This window comes from Callospermophilus lateralis, chromosome 4 (assembly GCF_048772815.1).
Source record: "Callospermophilus lateralis isolate mCalLat2 chromosome 4, mCalLat2.hap1, whole genome shotgun sequence".
Taxonomy (NCBI): domain Eukaryota; kingdom Metazoa; phylum Chordata; class Mammalia; order Rodentia; family Sciuridae; genus Callospermophilus; species Callospermophilus lateralis.
In genome coordinates, this window is record NC_135308.1 from 97,915,574 (window position 1) to 97,935,845 (window position 20,272).

General features: G+C 37.7%; 1 protein-coding gene across 5 annotated transcripts in view; it reads left to right on the plus strand.

Moving 5' to 3' along the window:
- Bicd1 (BICD cargo adaptor 1) overlaps nt 1–19,104 on the plus strand; it is a 229,526-nt gene extending 210,422 nt beyond the window's left edge. For 2 of the 5 annotated variants that reach the window (XM_076852754.1, XM_076852757.1), the window contains exons 9-10: nt 13,542–13,617; nt 19,017–19,104. In XM_076852754.1, coding sequence (XP_076708869.1) covers nt 13,542–13,617; nt 19,017–19,104 — 164 coding nt within the window. Of the gene's footprint in view, nt 1–1,982; nt 1,992–13,531; nt 13,618–19,016 lie in introns of all 5 variants that reach the window. The other 3 variants (XM_076852756.1, XM_076852759.1, XM_076852758.1) reach the window with 3 other exon arrangements.
- Nucleotides 19,105–20,272: the final 1,168 nt, after the last annotated feature.

Consider the following 20,272-nt stretch of genomic DNA (forward strand, 5'->3'; position numbering starts at 1 on the left):
ATTTCTAAATAGACATATAAAAATTCATATTCATATAAAAACATTAAAAATATCAGAACTATACAGTTTCTAAGGGAATTTTTTTCCCAAGAAAGAGGAAAATGTCTTTTATCTAAGATATAAAACAAACTCTTGACAATTTAAAATATCTGTGCGTTAATGAACTGAAAAGAGCAGTGTTCCTGAGTTCCCACTGTACTCTTGCAGTGTACTAACACTTTGATTTCTTTCTCAAAACAGATGGGATTCACAATCTAAAAATATATCTGTATTGTTACACTGATTATTGGGGCCACCAATTTAATTTAGAAATGCTTCTCTGGTGCCCATCAGCACGGCAGACACTCAGACTCCTCTGAGGCATTATGAGTAGTTTGGGGGAATGGACCTTTCTGTACACTAAACCTGGCTTCAAGGGTATTCCTAACTCTGAGCCAGCTGGGCAGGGTCTGAAGGAGCAGTCCGAGCTCTGCCTGTGAGCATAGTGCAAATGATATGTAGGTATAAGGCCTGGGCTTGCGACTTTCTGTATTTTGGTTTTAAATGATGTACTGAAAGTATGGTCCCGTCTGGGCACAGTAGTGCATACCTGTAATCCCGGTTACTTAGGAGACTAAGGCAAGAGGATTCCAGGTTCAAGGCCAACCTCAGCTTAGTGAGACTGTCTCAAAATAAATTTAAAAAGGGCTAGGAGATTTAGCTCAGTGGTACTCTTGGTTTAATCCCCAGTATGAAAGAAAAGGAAGGAAGGAAGAGAAAATGTAGTTCCACAGCATTTACACCTAGACTATTACTCAAAGTGACCTAGTAATTAGACTTGTGCAGCTAATCGATCAGAAAAGATTCACAGGGCACTGTATTCATTAAATTACGTGAAGCATTCCTTCCACCCTCTGGGATTCCTTCAGCACAGCTGTGTATCCCTCTTCATGCACCCATCTCTTGATCTTGTGTGGGTTTCTTGGTCCTTTCCCCAGAGTATCTTCTGCCTGAAAGGAATGAGAAAGAAAAGGAAAAGCAAACTCTAAGTGGTTGACTTTATTTCTTTGTACCCTTTAAAAAGTGTAAAGTCATAAATAGGACGTTGTCCTTTAATTGTCAACTCTCAGCCAAAAATAAAATCATCAATAGACTCTAAATATCACAAATTTAAAAGTATTTGTGAAGTGTACGTGTAAAAGCCTTGTTTGCCTTGGATTTAGTCATGCCTGGGCCCTAGGGATTTTCTTATTCTTTTTCAGCATTTAGATTATTTATGTCACTTCAAGTGTGAGGGATTGCTTCTAAAGCTGGCTTCTCATATAATTGCATTAGTCAACTAAAGGTCTCAGAAGATGTACTAGATGTGATGGTTACTCTTAAAAGAAACTTCTATAATTTCAAAAATTTGTAGGTAAAGATTTACATAAGGATATGTACATCTGTTTTGCCCAATAATGACCTAGAGCAGGACTGTCATTTTAACTAATTTTTGGTGGATATAAAAAACAAAACAAAACCAAAAAATAAAATAATTTTTAAAAAATTTTTATTTGGAGGGGACACATTTTCTCATACTGAGAACTGTTTTGCAGTTCTGATGCTGATCATCTACCCATTTTTTACTTTAAATGAAGCCTTATCTCCCAATTTTTCACTGCACTGAAGAATATACTACAAATAGAAAATCCTTCTCTTATCTGTGTGGACCATGAGAACCAAAATCAGAAATTTAGAGTAGAAATATACTGTTTGCTTATGATCAAATGGTACCCAGGTCCTGGGTTCAGATATCTCAGTGACGATGCTGCCGGGTTCATCTGAAATCCCTGCTTCTGGCTATTTAAGCAGTCTTTACTTCACCTCTGTACATAGGATCCTTTAAAAACCAGAATAGTATTTTACTCTGAGTAGGTATTTATGGAATGAGCCATTATGTAATGAATTAGAATCAGTTAAACATAAATTTTTTTCTCTTTTTATGCACTACTTGACATCAAAAGCAAAAAGAGGTAAGTTGGCTATAAACATGTAGGTGAACCTTGTTTTCCTTCATAGATTTATTCCTGAAGCTTTTGTTCCATTAAATTTCTATCAATCAAATACTTTCACATTAGGAAGCTTGTAATTGTAAATACTTATTTTTTTTTCTTTGAAAAAATGTATAAGCACCTTCTGTAAACTTGGATTTTAAAAATATCTACTCTTTAAACACATTGCTCTTCCTTTAAGTTGTACTTATGGTTTAATTTATTTATGAGAACATAGGGCATTCTGAAACACTTAGTTTCATTTTGGGTTTCTGAATTGTTTCCCCCCCAAAATGTGGATTACATTGATAAGCATTTCTTTTCTTAAAAGGGGAGGGGGAAAAAAGCCAAGAAACAACTGACATTGATGAAAGTCTATAATTTTCAGATCCATGGATTTACAGAAGAGGATACCTTGAGCCTCTCAGAACATATTCTAGTATGATTTTTTTTGCAATGATTGTTTAAAAGTGAAGAAAATATTAAATCAGAAAAATCAAACACATTTCATTGAGTGGTGTCTCATATATTTTTCCAGTCTGGGGTCTAATTTCACAAGTGATCTGTTCAGTGGGTTCTTGGTTGTGGCTTGCTTAATGTCCTTCTCGTTCGTGTCTTTGATGATGAATTCATTCTGCCATTTCAGAGGAGAAGCTGGTCTTCATTTGATACATGCTATTATTGACCTACCAAGAACAGACCACCACACCACCTTGAGTTAACTCTGTGCCGGCTGGCATTGCTCTTGAGAAGGTTATTTCCAAACAAAAGGCTGTGTTTTAAAAGCTGTTTAATTGGTGTAAGAAGAGTGTACTTTTCCCTCTTAGTGCCACTGTACTCAATCCCTCCCAGCCGTTTCCTCCTCCTCGCCTCTCCTGCTGTAGGCTGTTGGTGACACACATTCTCATGGTTTAATTGTAAGCTGTTCAGAAGCACAAAGGTGACTAGACTGCAGGGCACTTTTATATTTCTCTTCTGCAAGATTTGAAATAAAATTAGACTTTCCTATGAATCCTGATTTGCTTTATCGGCTAGCCATATGATATTCATTAATATAGGAAATGGAAAGTTGGGTGAAAGTTTTTGTCTAATCAATAATCACTACAAAAATCTAAAAAAAAAACGCTCCCTCTCTTCTTAGCAAGTCATGTTCTGATTCTACATCGTGGAAGACAATTTTAATGCCTGTCACCAAGGTGTGATAAACTAGATGCAGTTGTCACTTACGGGAGGCAGAGCCAGATGCTTTTTTAAGATTTGTTACCAGGTTTTATTTTTTTGCATGATCTCTATATTTTTTTAAAAAGTATGTGTTTCAACAGTTCTTTTTGTTCTCTGAGGGTTATTACTGAATAACAATAGTTTCTGACTATCATGGGTATAAACGTAGCATGGAATTTGCTGTTAAACACTGATGTAAAGAGAAGTGTGTGGTGTTATCAATTAGCAGATTACATCCCTGAGAAGTTGGAAATGATGCTGTTGTCTTACCTGTGGATTCTTTCAGAGAAACTAATGTGTTAACAGAACATGTGATGTGTTTGTCAAAAAGGGATGAGATGGCCAACTCTATGTGTTTGATTAAAAAATGTCAAAGGTTGTTCATACCTATACATTTTTATTAGTATCAATGTATCTTTAAACTCATCATTAGATATTTTTAAAGATTTCAACTTTTCCTAAGTACTATATAAATATTAGTATTTGTGTGTTTCTCGTGTTCTTCTTATTTTTCTTTATCACATATCTATCTCAAGTTGTTCTATTTTTTTCCTAAATTCTTTATATACCTGTCTTTTCAATTCATGTGTTTAGGAGTCCATAGGATTATATAATGTTCAAGTTGTTACCACAGGGAGAATTTACTTGATGCTTCTTTTCATTAACTTTTCTGTTAATTCATTAACCCATTATTAATCATCTTGTAGATTTAGTGAGGAATAATTCAGTATTAATGTTACTTAACACTTCATAAATAATGAGTTTAAATATTATCTTCAATATTTATGCATCAAAGTCTTACGCTATAATGGCTCCAATTATCAGAAAAGAAAAAATATTATCACTACACTAACTTTAAAAACTTGCCGGGCACTGTGGCATACCCCCCTGATCCCAGCTATTCGGGAGGCTAGGGCAGGAGGATAGCAAATGCAAGGCTAGCCTGGGCACTTTAGTGACACCCTCTCTCAAAATAAAATAAAAAGGGCTGGGACTATAGCTTCATGATGATAGAGCCCCCCTGACTTCTGTCCCAACACGGGAGGGGAAAAAAAAGACCCCTTTATCAGACAGTGTTTGAAAGATGTTATGATATCAGAAATGTCTGAATTGCAAACTCTCCCTTCAAGTGGATCTCTCAAACATTGATAACGTCCTAACAATGAACAAATCCAAGGATCCTTTAAGACACGTGACATCTATATAAGCAGGTATTTTGAGCCACATGGAAATTCTCTAAACAAACCACTATGGAGAAACAAAGAATTATTACACAGGGTCCTGCCTGCTGCTGGGGGAGCAGACATACTTTTCAGGAAACCAGTGGTCAGAAAGTTGGGCAAGAAGTGCTGAAGGAGATGAGATCAGGCTGACACTGGTTGGCTCTGAATAATCCGAGAAACCAGGAACACTTCAGATGGCTATCTAATGATAGCACAAATGGCTATGGAAATGAGTTAGTTCATCATAGGGCCTGTTTGGGCCTTGATTGATTGCTGTCAATAGCTTTGTTTCTTAAAGCTGAAAACCTCTGGGTCACGATTCCCCCCATTCCCTTGTCTCTTGTCTCATCAGTAGACTGCATGTTTTCACAAACATCCTCTCCCCGGTCTTCTTAAGAACCCTGCAAGACTGATATCTCATGTTCTCACTTATCAAACAAGTGAGGCTTAAAAACTGAAGCTTAACATGTTTAAGTCCCTTCTTTAGTGTCACTCAGCTATGGTTGGCAGAGCAGTGGTCCAAAAGTACCTACAAACTGTAGGTCCCATGCCAAAATGGAGATTTGAGAATACAGAATAAAGATAGACAATAAAGGTCACAAGCAGTCATTGCAAAAGCATCATTGGCAAGTAGAGGGGGGATGACTGTAGTTAGCCTATTATCCATAACTGATCTTTGTGTAAAATCCTCACTTAAGACCTGAGTGTATCTGTAAGATTGTCAGTTACCAATTATGGAGAGTGCTCTGTGCTTCAATCCACAAACTTTCAGAATTCCTGAGTTTGGGAGACTTGTTCGTAATTACACAGGTTTTCTATCTCCACCTCAGTGTATAGTATATAGAAATTTATATTTTCTACAAATGTAATTACAAATTCTCAAACATAATGCTCAAGTTTCATATTCCATCATTGGTTTAGTTCTCCTAATACCACTGATTTGGACATTTTCTCTTTTTTTCTCTCTAGCATGCTTTTTGCTAAGAAGAAAATCTGCTGAAATTCAAGTGCATATTTTCATTCATAATTTGTACTGCTGGGCTTGTGTATATATCATTTTGCTTTGAGTTTATTTCAATCCTTGGGGAGCTTAGAGACTAGAAGAATTTGAGAGAACTGTTGCTGTTTGGGTTTATTTGTACTGCAGAGCACTCTTGGCAGAGTCAGCAGAAGTAATCCCTGTTTCCACTTTGGAGCAAGTACCAAAGGCTCTGTTTGCTCCAGATGCCATTACAAAATACCACAGATAGAGCAACTTAAACAAATAAGTTTATTTTTCCCAATTCTGGAGGTTTGAAGTCCAAGTTCAAGGTGCCAGCAGGTCTGGTTTCTCTGGAGGCCTCTCTCCTTGGCTTGCAGACGGCCGCCACCTTGCTGAAGCCTCACGTGGTCTTCCTCTGTGCATGTGCACCCCTGTGTCTCTGTAATCTCCTCTTTACACAAGGACAGGAGTCGGATTGAATTAGGGCCAACTCTACCAGTGTCATTTTAACTTAAATCACCCCACTAGTGGCCTCATCTATCTTTTTGAGTTTTTGTAAGGATTAAAAAATCTGCATGCAAAGTACTTGGCCTTGTGTATGTTCATATGTAGGTGTGTATACACATATGTGTGCACATATGTATACACACATATATATATATATATGACTTTATAGATATTATGTTACCATTATTTCTCATCCTTCCTTCTTCCTTCTACTCTCCTTCTGCCCGTTCTTCCTTTTTCTGCCATTATGCAAGTCTGCATGCCCAGACTTGCAGAAAGAAGTTGGAGATCCTTTTCCCTCCCATAAGGACGTGAAAGAAAATGCCCCAATGCTTTGATCATTAACCATGCTGTGTTGATCTTAAGACAGTCCACAACTCTGTCAATTTCCTATCTAGTATCTTTCATAATTAATCTTGCTTTTCTGCTTACTGTTAATTAGTCATCTGTGGAAGGTCTTTAATGAATATTGACTGTTTACTCCAAGTATGTAAGAATTTTGGTCCAAAGTGGTATCTATTTGAAAATAGCAGCGATGTCATATTCTGTGACAGCAATTGTTCAAGGAGATTTAGTAAACTTTTTTTAAATTTTTTTTAGTTGAACATGGACATAATACCTTTGTTTTACTTATTTACTTTTTATATGGTGCTGAGGATCGAACCCAGTGCCTCACGTGTGCAAGGCAAGCACTCTGCCACTGAGCCACAACCCTAGCCCCCAAGATTCAGTAAACTTTTAAAAACAGTCTTGAAACAGTACACCAAGTTAACAAAGACCACTGAGCATCTCACCAAGAGGCATGTGTGCACTTTGTACCATGAACTTGCATTTCCCCTGCCTATTTTTGAGAATAAGTATGAGTTGTCATTTTCAAAACAAGAGGAAGGCCCACATCCCTTTCCTTTTCATTTTTCTTATTGAAGGAAAGATTAAAAAGTTACAGATGGGGTAGTAGGGGGTGGGGGGGTTGCACGCCTGTAATCCCAGCGGCTCAGAAGGCTGAGACAGGAGGATTGAAGTTCAGAGCCAGCCTCAGCAACAGTAAGACTCTGAGCAACTCAGTGAGACCCTGTCTCTAAATAAAATACAAAGTAGGGCTGGGGATGTGGCTCAGTAGTCGAGTGCCCTGAGTTCAATCCTGGAACCCCCTCCCCCAAAAAAGTCATGGACATATGAAAGAGAGAGGAAGAGGTGCCCAGGGAGAACAAGAGCATGGAAGTAAGAGGATCAATACCTAAGTGGACAGAAGATCTGGAAATAGAGTTTTTATACAGTAGAAAAGTAAAAAGTTTCTCTAAATTGTATACTAACAAACTTGATCCTAGACAAGTTTCTAGAAATTGATGGGTTTTATATGCTCAGTTTATAATGGGGATTGCTAAACGCCAACAAGAGTCCATCAAGAATAACTTTTGGGGATGAGGGGTGCAGCCTAGTGGTAGAATCCTTGCCTACCATATACAAGTCCTTGGGTTCAGTCCCCAGCGCAGAGGGAAGGAAGGACGGAAATGATTTCTGCTAGACCACCCTCATCCTCTCTCATAAAACCTGGGAAAGTAAAACAATATATCTGAACCTTGGCACATAGCCAATTAGGTATTTTTAAATATTCTTGAGACTAATAGAGAAATAATTTCTTGGTGGTAAGATAATTTTTGATTCACAACTGGTTGAATGACAGATACACAGGGTCCAAATCATGGATGTTTATAAAATATGATCTTTATTAGCCAAGTCCTATTATTAGTTGCTGATCTTAGATAATAATGTCAAAATCAGAGCCGGCGTTGTGGCTCAGTGGTAGAACACTTGCCTAGCATGCATGAGGAACTGGGTGGGTTCAGTCCCTGGCACCACATAAAAATAAACATATAAAGGTATTGTGTCCATCTACAACTAAAAAAATATTTAAAAAAAAAAAAAAGCAGTTGGGAATTTAGCTTAAAAAAATCAAAATTATGATCAGCACATTTTGTGATCTGAGACAAAAACAAAATGGGAGAAGAAGCAAATATGCTGGAAGATGGGATAGGTTCCAAAAGTTATTGAGGGGGAAAAGGTAAAAAGTATTAGGGAAACACAAAAAATTAAGAGTATCAATACACTGAAATTTCACACACTCTATGTATAGGATGGACGAAGCCTGACTTGACAGCACCATTTATAAACAAAGAAACCTCCTTATGCAGCAGCAGTGGGATGTGAATTCCCAAAAATGCCACAAGGGTTCTGCTGTTTTCATAGAATTGGGATGACAGATGGGACAGGACTGCCATTCCCCCTCTCTGCTAGTCCTGTCTGACCACACGCAATTCCTTTCTGAACACCTCATTTTCAGAAGGATTTGACACCGTGTCTTATGAGGAAGAACTTCTATGAGGGAAATTCAGAGGACACTAGTTTTCACAGAATGTGGGCAGCATCCGGCAGAGTTTGTGGCCCTGGGGGAAGGAGCTGTGGTATGGAAAAGACCTCCTCAGAGGTGGGGATGCATTAGTTCCAAAGTCAGGAAAACAAGGGGTCAGGGTGAACCGTGCCGTCGGGAACTATTTGTTGCAAAGAGCTGCTGCTCCACCTGCTGCAGAGCATCTGGGGACCAGGGTAGCCACCCTGTGGCCCCACTACTCACCTTGGTGGGGAATGGTCTCCACAGACGGCTCTGGTCCATACTATCCACACCAACGCCCACTGCTGCCCTGTGGGCCAAGGCAGAATCAAAATTTAGTGTTTCTGTCTCCTTCCACATGAGGCTCTCCCTTCATCCAAATGGCCAGTCATTTTCTAAACTGCACTGGAATGTTTAAAAATAGTAGAAGCCTAAGAGAAAGCCACGTGGCAAGACTTTTTCTGTCTGCCAGCGAAATTTGTTATTTTTCCCCACATCTTTTCAAAAAATAGGTATCATTCCTGTACACTACATCTTGCTTTGCATTTTGAGGTATTTGATTGCCTGCAAATCAGTTTCTTAACTGGTGAAGTTCTTACATTTCTTTGATTCTGTGACATGATATTTTTTGGAAGTAGCTGAAATGAGTTGAGAAGCAAGAAGAGTGGTGAATGAAAAATAGTCTGTAGCATTAAAAAGTCTAAATTTGTCATGCATGGCAGTGCATACAGCTACTCTGGAGGCTGAGGCATAAGGATCACAAGTTAGAGGCCAGCCTCAGCAATTTAGTGAGACCCTGTCTCATAAAAAAAAAAAAAAAAAAAAAAAAGGATAGGGATGTAACTCAGTGGTAAAGCACTTCTGGGTTCAATCCCCAGTACCAAAAAATAAATAAATAAATAAATAAATAAATAAAGATAAAAACTAAAAAAGAGTCTAAATTTAAATTCTCAGTATGCTACTTCCTGGCTATGTGACCCTGGATACACAGAGTGGTTAGTGATTAATTTAATCAGTGGAAGTTTGCAGACCACCTACTGTGATGCCAAGCTCTGGGCTTGTTTCTGGTGGAAGAGATGAAGAAAAGTGAAAATGTTAAAGGAAGAAGAAAATAGCTGGGCACAGTGACACACGCCTATAATTCTAACTACTCAGGAGGTGTTGAGATAGAAGGATTGCAAGTTTGAGGCCAGCCTAGGCCTCAAATAAAGTCTCATAATAAAATAAAAAGGACTGGGGATGTAGCCCAGTGATAAAGCACCCCTGTGTTCAATCTCCAGTATCAGTAAATAAATAAGAAAAAAACGGACACAAAATACATACGTAGAAAATATTTCCCTCATTATGGGAATAGTGAAAATGAAAACTCCAGATTTTGCTAAGACTTAAAACAGATGACTAATGTAAAGTTTGTAGGAAAGATTACAACAGTTGACTCAGCAAATATTTTCCTCCCTCCCTTGTTTTCTATCTCTCTCTCCTTTTTCCGGATCCTGGGGATGATCCCAGGGCTTCCCTCAGGCTAAGTGCACTCTCACTGAGAGACATATCTCTTTTCTGCCTTCCTTCCTACTTGAGTCTTTTGTTTATGAGGAATGTCACATGAGAATACTCTTCCTGTGCTTATCAAGACGCTAGATGCTTTTTCCTTTAACTTTTCTTATTCACTCTGTAAAATAGTTATCCTGGAAGCACAATCTCTTTAAAATTTACTGTGATTTTTCTCAGGTCTATGAGTGACAACTTACAATGTTTTCCATTTCAGTTCTAGTAAACACTAATTTTATAATGAAGTGACCATAAACAGCCTGTGGTTGCTGTCAAGTATCTGTTAGGTGTCAGTTCGATGTCACATCTGCAGGAGGCATTCCCTGACCACTTAGATTTAGTTCAGTTAATGCTAGGCATGGTGGCATGTGCCTCTAATCCCAGAGGCTCTGGAGGCTGAGGAAGGAGGATCGTAAGTTCAAATCTAGGCCCAGCAATTTAGCGAGACCCCAAGCAACTCAGTTAGACCCTGCCTCTAAATAAAATATAAAAGGGGCTGGGGATGTGGCTCAGTGATAAAGCACCCCTGGGTTCAATCCCTGGTACCAAACCAAACAAAAACTGATTTCGTTTAGTTGGTTAGATTAAATCTAATTAAGCTAAAGTTAGTCTCTATAATACCCCTGCTACTGCCATCGTGGGAACTAGCTACAGGTTCAGCTCAGCCTTTGGATCATATAATCATACATTCAAAGCCTTTTCCCCACCTCTTAGTGGATTTGCCAAGTTGCTTAAGTCTCCCTTTTCTCATCTGCAAATTGAATGAATAAAACAGGGTTCAAGGAGAATGTGCATATTAAGTGCCTGCACAGTGCCTGACACATGGCAAAGCCATGAATAAGTGCGGGATGCTGTTACCATCATCACCATCACCATCACCACCATTTCACTTACTGTGATCGCTCATGGAATATGTTTGTCTTCCTCCATCAAGCAGCGACTGTAGCTTCTCTGTTTGCCTTTTGTTCCCACTGCCTAACAGTTTCTGACACATACTTGGAGCTGAGTGACTTGACTGTTGAACAGTTGAGACAATCCTGGTGGCCAAACAACAGCAGTGGCTGCAGGGGGATCCGCAGTGCCTGCTGCACAAGCCACATCGCTGTCATCTTTTATGCCCTCAAAGGAAATGAGATTCAGCCTAGTTCCTGCCCAAGGAGGTCCTCCTCAGAGCAGGGAAGGTCGTGGGGAGCCCACAGGATCTCAGCTAGAAGGGACTGACTGCCTCCCTCTTCCAGCCTGCCCTCTTCATCTTACACAATACACGTTGAGACAGAGCTGAGCTCAGTTGGGCTGGATATGAGCCCAGCTGGAGGTCCTTAGAAGACTATTTGAGTCACATCAATGTAGATAATTTTAAAATTTTTTCATCTGTCATCAACTTATCTGTGGAATTTGACTTTTACTTTCTAAGGCTAGCTAGCACTTAGCGAAGTCCTCATAAATAATAAATGTAAAATAATAATTAGCCAGAGGTGTTACTTCTAAAGAAGGAAAAATGATGTTTACTACAAATGTAAAGAATAACTACCACATATTAAAACAGTCCACTAGAGGAGAGCATTGTGGTCCTGATTTCCTTCCTTCTAAACTCTATCACAAAGTATATTTTGAATGAATAACAATGCATGACTTATTGCAACAAAAAAAAAGTATTTCTAATATATGTAAGATATGAAAGATTTAGACATTTTAATACTCCAATCAATTCGAATATTGTCATTCCACAGAGACAGTACTCTTTTTTAGAACAACTTCATTTATACCTCCCCCCCAATATTTAAACAGGGATTCCAGAGTGATTTTCCAAATGTTTGTGTCTTTACATCCATTGCATTTACCCAAATACACCACAGGAGGGCAACACACACCTGGTTAACTTCAAAAGTGCACAATCTTGTCCTCAAGTATAGTAGCTGTCTAAGCCAGGCATGGTGGTGCATCCTATGTCCCAGCACTTGGGAGTATGAGGCAGGATAATTGCTTGAGTCCAGGAATTTGAGACTAGCCTAGGCAACATAGAAAGACACTCTCAAAAATATAAACCAACCAACCAAAAAAAAAAAAAAAAAGTGACTAAATTAGTCCAAGACGTGCCTAAATTGCAAGCCAGATAGAAAAGCTATTAGAAAAGACAAAAGGAGCAAAGATTAAAAAAAAAAAAAAAAAAAAAAGGAATGTATTCCTAAGACTCTGAGTTTCTACAAAAGGGAATCATTGAAGCTAATTAAGGTGAAACATGGGTAAACAAAATGAAAGAAAAATATTTCCTCAAATATGAGAAAATAAATTTGTAATTTTTGAAAGGTTTTTACTGACATAATAATCTGAACACTAACCACTCAACAAAATCAGGTTTCCTTGATCATTTTATAAGCAATAATTAATATGTCACTCTGCAACTCAGGCCACCATTTAATAGGGTCCCTTCAGTAATAATGTTCTCTTAAATGAACTAAAGTCAAGACTACCTTATACTGTACTCCGTGTGGCACAGCTTCAGTGTATTTCCAAAGTCTTTCATAAAATCATCAACAATTATCATGATTTTGGGTATTCCTTAGCTATGTAGAGAATATATTGGCTTTAGAAAAAGTGATACTTAGGTACACATTTTTAAATGTACATGTCATTCATTCAAGACAGTAAATCCAGAATTTGTGTTAATTGGGCTTAAATGTTATCTATGTAAATATAGAGGAAGCAATTTGCAAAACAAATACATAACTGAATCAGTTACCAAGAGAAAGTGCTTCAAATTTTCAAGAACAGTTTTTAAGTCTAACTCCAATTTTAAATTATGTGCAAAAGTATTTTTGCATAAATATAATGTATGAATTTCTAACTAGATTCTTGGGTGATTCTAGTACAGACTGATTTTTGATTTTTTTAAACACCAGGCACATAGTCTTCCTTGAAGTGGATTGGCTGTAACATGGACTCTACTAGCTATCACTTTGTTAACCTAGTTTGAGTTATGTTATATGGCTTCAAAATGATAAAAACAAAACAAAGAATGGAGTTCCCCTTAATTCAATTTAGCTTTCTTCATAAGCCCAAGTTACTAACAATTTGCTATACAATAAACAGGAAGATTTCTGCTAACAATTCTCATTTTCAATATATAAAAATCAATCTTCAGGAAACTAAGGATGATTTTCTTATCCAACATCCTTCTATTAATTATGGAAAAGATTTTATTACATGCCTTTCTCAGTGTACCTATAGGATTGACAATATGTCCACATGTCCTGACAATATGCTCAGTTATCTCAATACATTCCATTTTAGAATAGCAGATTTGTGTGCTATGCAAATAACCACCATCACGTTCAAGTTCAGAACTTGAAGATCTTTTATTAATAGCTCCTTCCTTTTTAGAGGAAGCAAAATACCAAATATGAATGACTACATGTGTCCTAATGTACTTGAAAAGTCTTGCTACTAATTTTGTCACTAATTTTTTAATACTGTATTTGATTTAAAAAAAAAAAGTGTGTCTTCTCTATTGGCATCATTCAGGAAAAAACCTGCTTAATCAAGCTGTTTCTGTGTGAATGCACATTCCTCACTAAATCTCAGGCAGCTGCTTTAGTTACTGTTACTAACACCTTGCTCTGTCATCTCTTTGTATACATGTCTAATTTATCAGTTTCTTGTAGATTGTCAGCAGCCTGCTGCCTCCGTACCGCCACAGTGCTCACAACTAGCCGGGAGGCAAGACTGCCCAACTGTCAGGTAAATTCACACATCCTTTATCTTCCCACCCAGCTGCATGTCAGATCCCTAGATGTCCCCCCAACTCCCCTTCCCAATACCATAACTATCTATACATGATTATATTTTGCTATGCATTATTTCATATATGGGCTACATGAATACGGTTTGCATACCTGAAGTCCATATGCTCCCAACGAGAATGCAAGAGAGCTTGCATGTGTGTCACCAGCCACTAGCTGAGAGACTGAAGGCTGCCTTCAGCTCCCTAAATAAATACTTGGATTAGTATTTCAAGTATTTGAATTAGTAGTTTCAATGCTTTTCAAAATATAAAACCTGGAACTGTTAGGATGTTTGTCCTACTTTTTCTTCTGCTTATCTTTTGTCCTTCAAATGCATTTCTCAGGCAAATCAACAGGAAGAATATAGAAACTAGATATGAAATATGTCTAATGTCTATTCCAGGACAGCTTTATAAAAAGTGTTTCTATTTTCTGTCTGCTCAGTGCTCTCATCAAAACTGAGTTTGAAAGCTGTTGAAAAACCTTATAATCGACATTCAAAAAAGGGTATCTATGGTGAGAGTCCCTTTACATGAGATTAACTGAAGAAATTTAAAGGCAAGTTTGCACACTCCCTGGACACTGAACTGGAGAGTTTGCTGACAGTTCCTATTCCAGATGAAAGCTTTCCATATCAGTCACAAGTTGACCTCCCCCCAGGGTGAACTTGCACACAGCATCACAGTATCCGCCAGGACCGCCTCATCTTCATGGAATACTTCATCTCCAGTTACCTACCTGGCCTTGTTGGGCCAAGCTTTTGTAGTCTGGCTGTGTCTTTATGGTCTGCTGATTGATTGGTTGTGTTTTAATGTATCTGTTGCTCTTCTGCCAGGGGAAGGCTTCTTTTGATTTAGAGGCTGGCCCAAACACATCTCCATGCATGTCTGAGGAATAGATATCACTGGCAAGGTCACATCTTGGGGGAGCTGGGCAGCTACAAAGACAAACACAGTAGCAGCCAAAGCCCAAATATGGTATGGGCTCTGAGACAGTTGCACTGCCAGCTGTATAAGTGGAACCTAGAGTTAGAGATCCGGGTATTATTAAAGAGTCACCATCCAGGGTCTTTCAATTGATATCTCCTGCTCAGCTATTCCACAAGTTCCAGCAATAGAGCTTTTTGTTGTTGTTGTTGTTGTTGTTAGGTTCTTTGCTAATATACTAATGCTGTTTAATATAAGCAGTCAACACTAGAATAATTTGCATTATGTAAGTAATTGAATATAAGTACAAATGTTCCAATCCATCTCAGTGGGATTCTACAGTCCAGCCTCCACTCTCACTCTGGACACTGCTAGACACAACAGATGTTCAGTAAATATTGATCATATGAATGAGTGAGCTCTGGACTAAGTAGCCTGGGCTTGAATCCTATCTCTAACACCAAATCTTGGAAGTTTCTTCTTCAACTAAGATTCTGTATCTTCATAAAGTGAGGAAGAATAGATATTGGGGAAATTTAACAAGACTTGGCATGTTGTGTCCACTCAATCTTTATTATCAATACTAACTTTGTACCTAACTCACCCTCAAGAAAAAGATCTGCAGTCCCTTTCATAGCCTCTAATTCACTTGGGCACAGAGTAGGGAAGCCTATTGTTTTAAGGGTTTCAATGAGATAGGAAACAGAAAGGCTGGGAGGAAATATTTTTAACTTTAATTTTATTTTACCTTTTTTTTTTTTTTTTTTTGGAGAATGGGTTTGAATAAATGGTTCTGTGACCCAGTTCCACTTCTTTTGAGATTACTGAATGTAGGGTATTTGCTACCTCCATTGGGATGGTTTTCTTGAAAAAAAAAAAAAAAAGGAAAAATTTAATGAATTACAAATGTTTCAGTTTCTGCCCACATGAATCTGGCATGGTCCAGACCAGGCTTCCTCCATTCCTCACTGTGGTTTACACAGAGAAATGATTGAAAGTGTGGTGTATTCCTGGAATCCCAGGCACTTGGGAGGCTGAGGCAAGAGGGTCACAAGTTCCAGGCCAGCCTCAGCCATTTAGCAAGACTGCCCCAAAATAAATAATAAAAAGGGCTGGGGATATAGTTTAGTGGCAGAGCCTTGGGTTCAATCCCTGGTCCTGACAAAAAAGAAAGAAAGATGATTAAACATGTATGGACTGGAAAAGACTGACTTGTTTACAGAGTTGCGAGATTGTGACTGGCTCCCTTCCTGCCCGCATCCACTGCTAACTGGATGGAAGTTAAAGCCTTCACTCCCCTTCCACTCCTTCCTCACAGAAAAGGTAACACACAGCCAACATTAGATTTCCTGTTGCATTCCAGACAAGGGTTAAGTTCTTCACAAGTATTAATCATTACACCTCACTTGTAAGGTAAGCACAGCTGTCATTCCCATTTTTAAATGAGGAAATTGAGGTCAGAATGTGTCAGATGACTTGTCCAGAGTCATGCATCCCGAACACAACTGAGCCCAGTGATCCAATGCCCATCCTACTGCCCTGACTGTAGACACTGCTCTGCAGAGGACAGGACCCCTCCCTCACTTTACTTACAGTAGGAGAAGCAAGAGTATTTTATTATCCACATAGACTCTTTTTTCAAAAGAGACGTTTGTTTAATGAGAGAATGAGAAAATTTGCTACAAATGTTGAGTGATTTCTGATTAGATGTTCTCTGTATTTCATTATGAAAAAAAATTGCGGGGGGCTGGGGTTGTAGTTCAGTGGTAGAACATTTGCCTCACACAAGTTATCTTAAATAAGATAAAAATATTGTGCCCATCTACAACTAAAAACAATATTATATATTTTTTTACTTCCATCACTTTATACATTTACTGTTTAAATATATAGAGGTGTTTGGTATTCAGACTATTTCTACTTATTTCAAATAGTTATTTTCTTGGAAAAGGAAAAAGAAAAAAAGCTTTCAGAAGATAATACCCACCTTTATGACATAGTAATAGTTTCTAAGTTTACTGTTTACAACATGATCTTCAAGACCAATGGAGAGAAGGGAGCGGCAGGTGGGGAGAGAAGGGGAAGGAGAGGTACTGGGGTCTGAATAAGAACAAGATATAGTCCATGCTTGTATAATTATGTTGAAATGGATTCTACTGTCATGTATAACTAAAAAGAACCAATAAAAATTTCTTTTAAAGAATAATTTCTTAGGCTGGAAACCAATAGTGTGTTCCTTAAAGGCTATTATACATAATATGCAGTAAGAGTGGATTTCATGCAAATTTGTAATAGTAATATTATTAAGTTGTTTTTAACTCTTGCTTTATGTAAATTCTGAAATAATGAAAATAATCTTAAGTCATCACGAATGATATTATGTCAGGGTGCAGGGCTAAGTGAACTGTAACCCACACTCAATGTATTGCCACACAGGACAGCCAGCCTTGCAGAAATACTTGCCCTCCTTTATCAAAAAGAGTATTGAATTACACAGGTCTTCAAAAATGCATCCTTCTTGCACAATGTGACTATGCATGTCTTGCTATAATTTACATTGCATAACATATCAATTCCCTAAAAAGGAATTAGTCCTAACTCATGCAGTTTTGCAGATTTACAAAAAGAAACCGTTAGATCTATGGGAAAATCTGTCTGATTTAGCAGTAACCTGCTGTTTCCCAACCATCTGACTGACCCTCTGAGAATGTCAATCTTGCCATGAATGATTTTCTTCCTTTTAAAATATTTTTTAATTGATAAATAATACCATACACTCAGTTCTTTTGGTGACGTTCCAGTTCTCCTATATTTACCTACCACACATTTTTAAAATATGTAGGATAATAACTTTTACCATTGGTTCTAACCAGCCCAGAACATGAATCTTCTTTTAAACTAAATGTACAAGTGCAAAGAGCTTAGGAAGTAAAGGTAACTTCAAGCAGACTAGAAATTTTGTATAATTATGATTTTGTATTAAAATTCAAGATATATTTGAATGATAATTTCAGTACCAAAGTTTAGAATGTATTTATTTAATACTAATTTTTAATTATTTCAATGATATTAGCTTTAAAAAGTATTTAAGTTAGGGCTGGGGTTGTGGCTTAATGGTTGAGTGCTTGCCTAGCATGTGTGAGGTACTGGGTTCTATCCTCAGCACTATATAAAAATAAATCAATAAAATAAAGGATTAATCCAGTTTTTAAAAAAACATTTAAATTAATAAATAATAATAATAACACACCATGAATAGTTCTCTCAAACATTTCTGATAGGAGTGAATTGTATGGTACTGAATTTCATAATATATGGGGAAATAGTAGTTTTAGAAAAATATCCATCTTAGCTGGATTTTGTGGTGTGTGCCTATAATCCCAGCTACTTGCAATACTGAGACAGGAGGACTGCTTGAGCTCAGGAGTACAAGACCAGTCTGGGCAACACAGCAAAAACCCTCAACAAAAAATAAAGAAGAGAAAAATCCCCACAATGCCCTTTCCCCACTGCTAGTCACATTTTAAAAGATCTGAACCCAAATACGTTTTAGGTTTTACTCTAGGCAATTCAGTTATTTTACTTCCTCATTCTTCAAGATTACTCAAGACCTTGATGAGCCTGAGTTGTTTAAATTGGAAGCTCTCAGAGGTGATGGTCTATCTCCATCATTTACTTAATAAATGGAAAATGTCATAAAACTTTTCAGCTCTTTTTGCATCACTGGGCTAAAGTAGGTGGGGGAACTCCTAGTGAACTGGCCTTCCACGGGTCAATTAATTATCCCATTGAATCCAGATTTCACCAGAGAACAATAGAATCCTCTCAACTCTTAAGGGGGTGGTCCAACTTCCAGCTCCACCTAAATCAGTAGATAAAGCCAGGGCAGGAACTTGGGCTAAGGCAGAAGGATCACAAGGCTGAGTTCAGCCTGGGCAACTTAGTGAGACCCTGTCCCAAATAAATAAATAGGGCCAGTAATGTAGCTTTGTGATAGAGCACCCCTGGGTTCAATCCCTGTATTGTAAAAACAAACCAACCAAATTACTGGAGCAGGCACTTATAAGAAATGCAGAATCTCAGGTCCTACCCAGATCTACTAAATCAGAATCTACCAAAATTGCTAGGCAATTTGTATGCATACTGAAGTTGAAAAGAAGTGACTTTGGGGCCAGAGTTCACATGCAATTTCCCTAACATGGTTTTTCCCCCCTTTCTTTTATTATTATTATTATTATTATTATTATTATTATTATTGCCTTGTTTTGAAAGCCACAGGTGACTTGTCATGTTTTGAATTTAAACTATTTTCTGTGCAAAATTTCTGATCATGTTTTTAAAATGTATGTGAAAGCAATTGATCTGACACTCATGGTCTGCCTGGCCCCTCGGTGCCTTTCCTGCTGACCAACTTATTTCTCGTTTTCAGTCCTGACGTAGCTCTCCCTGAGGAGCAGCCACATTCCAGCTCGCCCTGCGCCCCTCTCCACTGTCTCTCCAAGCCTCCTTACCCCTAGTCTCCAGCTCTTGTGGACGAACATCTGGGCTGAAGGTTCTGTAGCCACTCGCAGGATACTGCCCAAGCCCCGGCGGGGATGTTCTTCCCGGTGGTTCGCTGTACAATTGGATTAATGTTCATCGTTTTGGAAGAGAGAAAATTGAGAAGAATGACAAAAAGCACAGACCCCGGTGTGATCAAACCTTTTATGGTTCCCCTGAGTCACTGATAAACTTCTCCAATCCAATGGCTACAGTTCAGTTAAATTTCAAAAATAAAAAGAAACATGAAATATGCATCTCAGATGGCTGGCTTACCTCGATAGCATAAGAGAGACCTAAGACGATGTAAAATACGTATATTGTAAAATCATCTTTCCTCATGCTCCAAATTCAGCTATAGAAGTTGATTCTGATATTTTTCGGTCATTGATATTTATTTTGTACTTTATTTGCTACATGATTTATGTCTGTAAAAATAATTTCTGTGAGAGGTGAATTTAATGCATTTATTTTCAAAGAAGCATAATTTGCTCAGTTACATATGAGTTTTAATTGAGTTTGAAATCTGGAATTGGCCAGATTGTGGTCGTTTTTCTTGCACAAAATGATAAATGTGGTGCATCAGAATGTTAACAATAACTGTATTTTGCTGCTACACTGATTATTTATGCACTTATTTTCTAATCTGTAGCTCATTAACTGCTGGTTGCTTTTTTTTTAACTAGATTTCTTCACTGGACATTATTAAGTAAATCTAAGAAAGAGACTAAATTTTGTTTCATTGACTTATTCAAGTTTTGATGGCATCTTCAATTTTTTAAAATTGCAGTTGAGTAGATGTATTGGTGCTGCTTCTTTGTACGTGTGTACGTGTGTGATGACGTTATAGAAGGCTTAAACAACCTGAAAGGAAAAAAAAATGATGTGTTTATTTAATGACCAGAACTTTTTTTTTTTTTAAACTTCTTCTAAATTCAGGGTCCTACTATGGGTCTTTCCTGCTAAAAGGTATCATGAACAAAGGAGAAAATATATACATACATAGATGTAAGGTAGCTTTGGCTAGTTAATTTACCAGAAAGTGTTCAGATTTTGATTACAATTGTATGTTTTGTTGTTGTTAGGTTTTTTCATAATGAATCTTCCTTGCCAAAAAACAAATAGATAATAAACCTTAGCTCATTG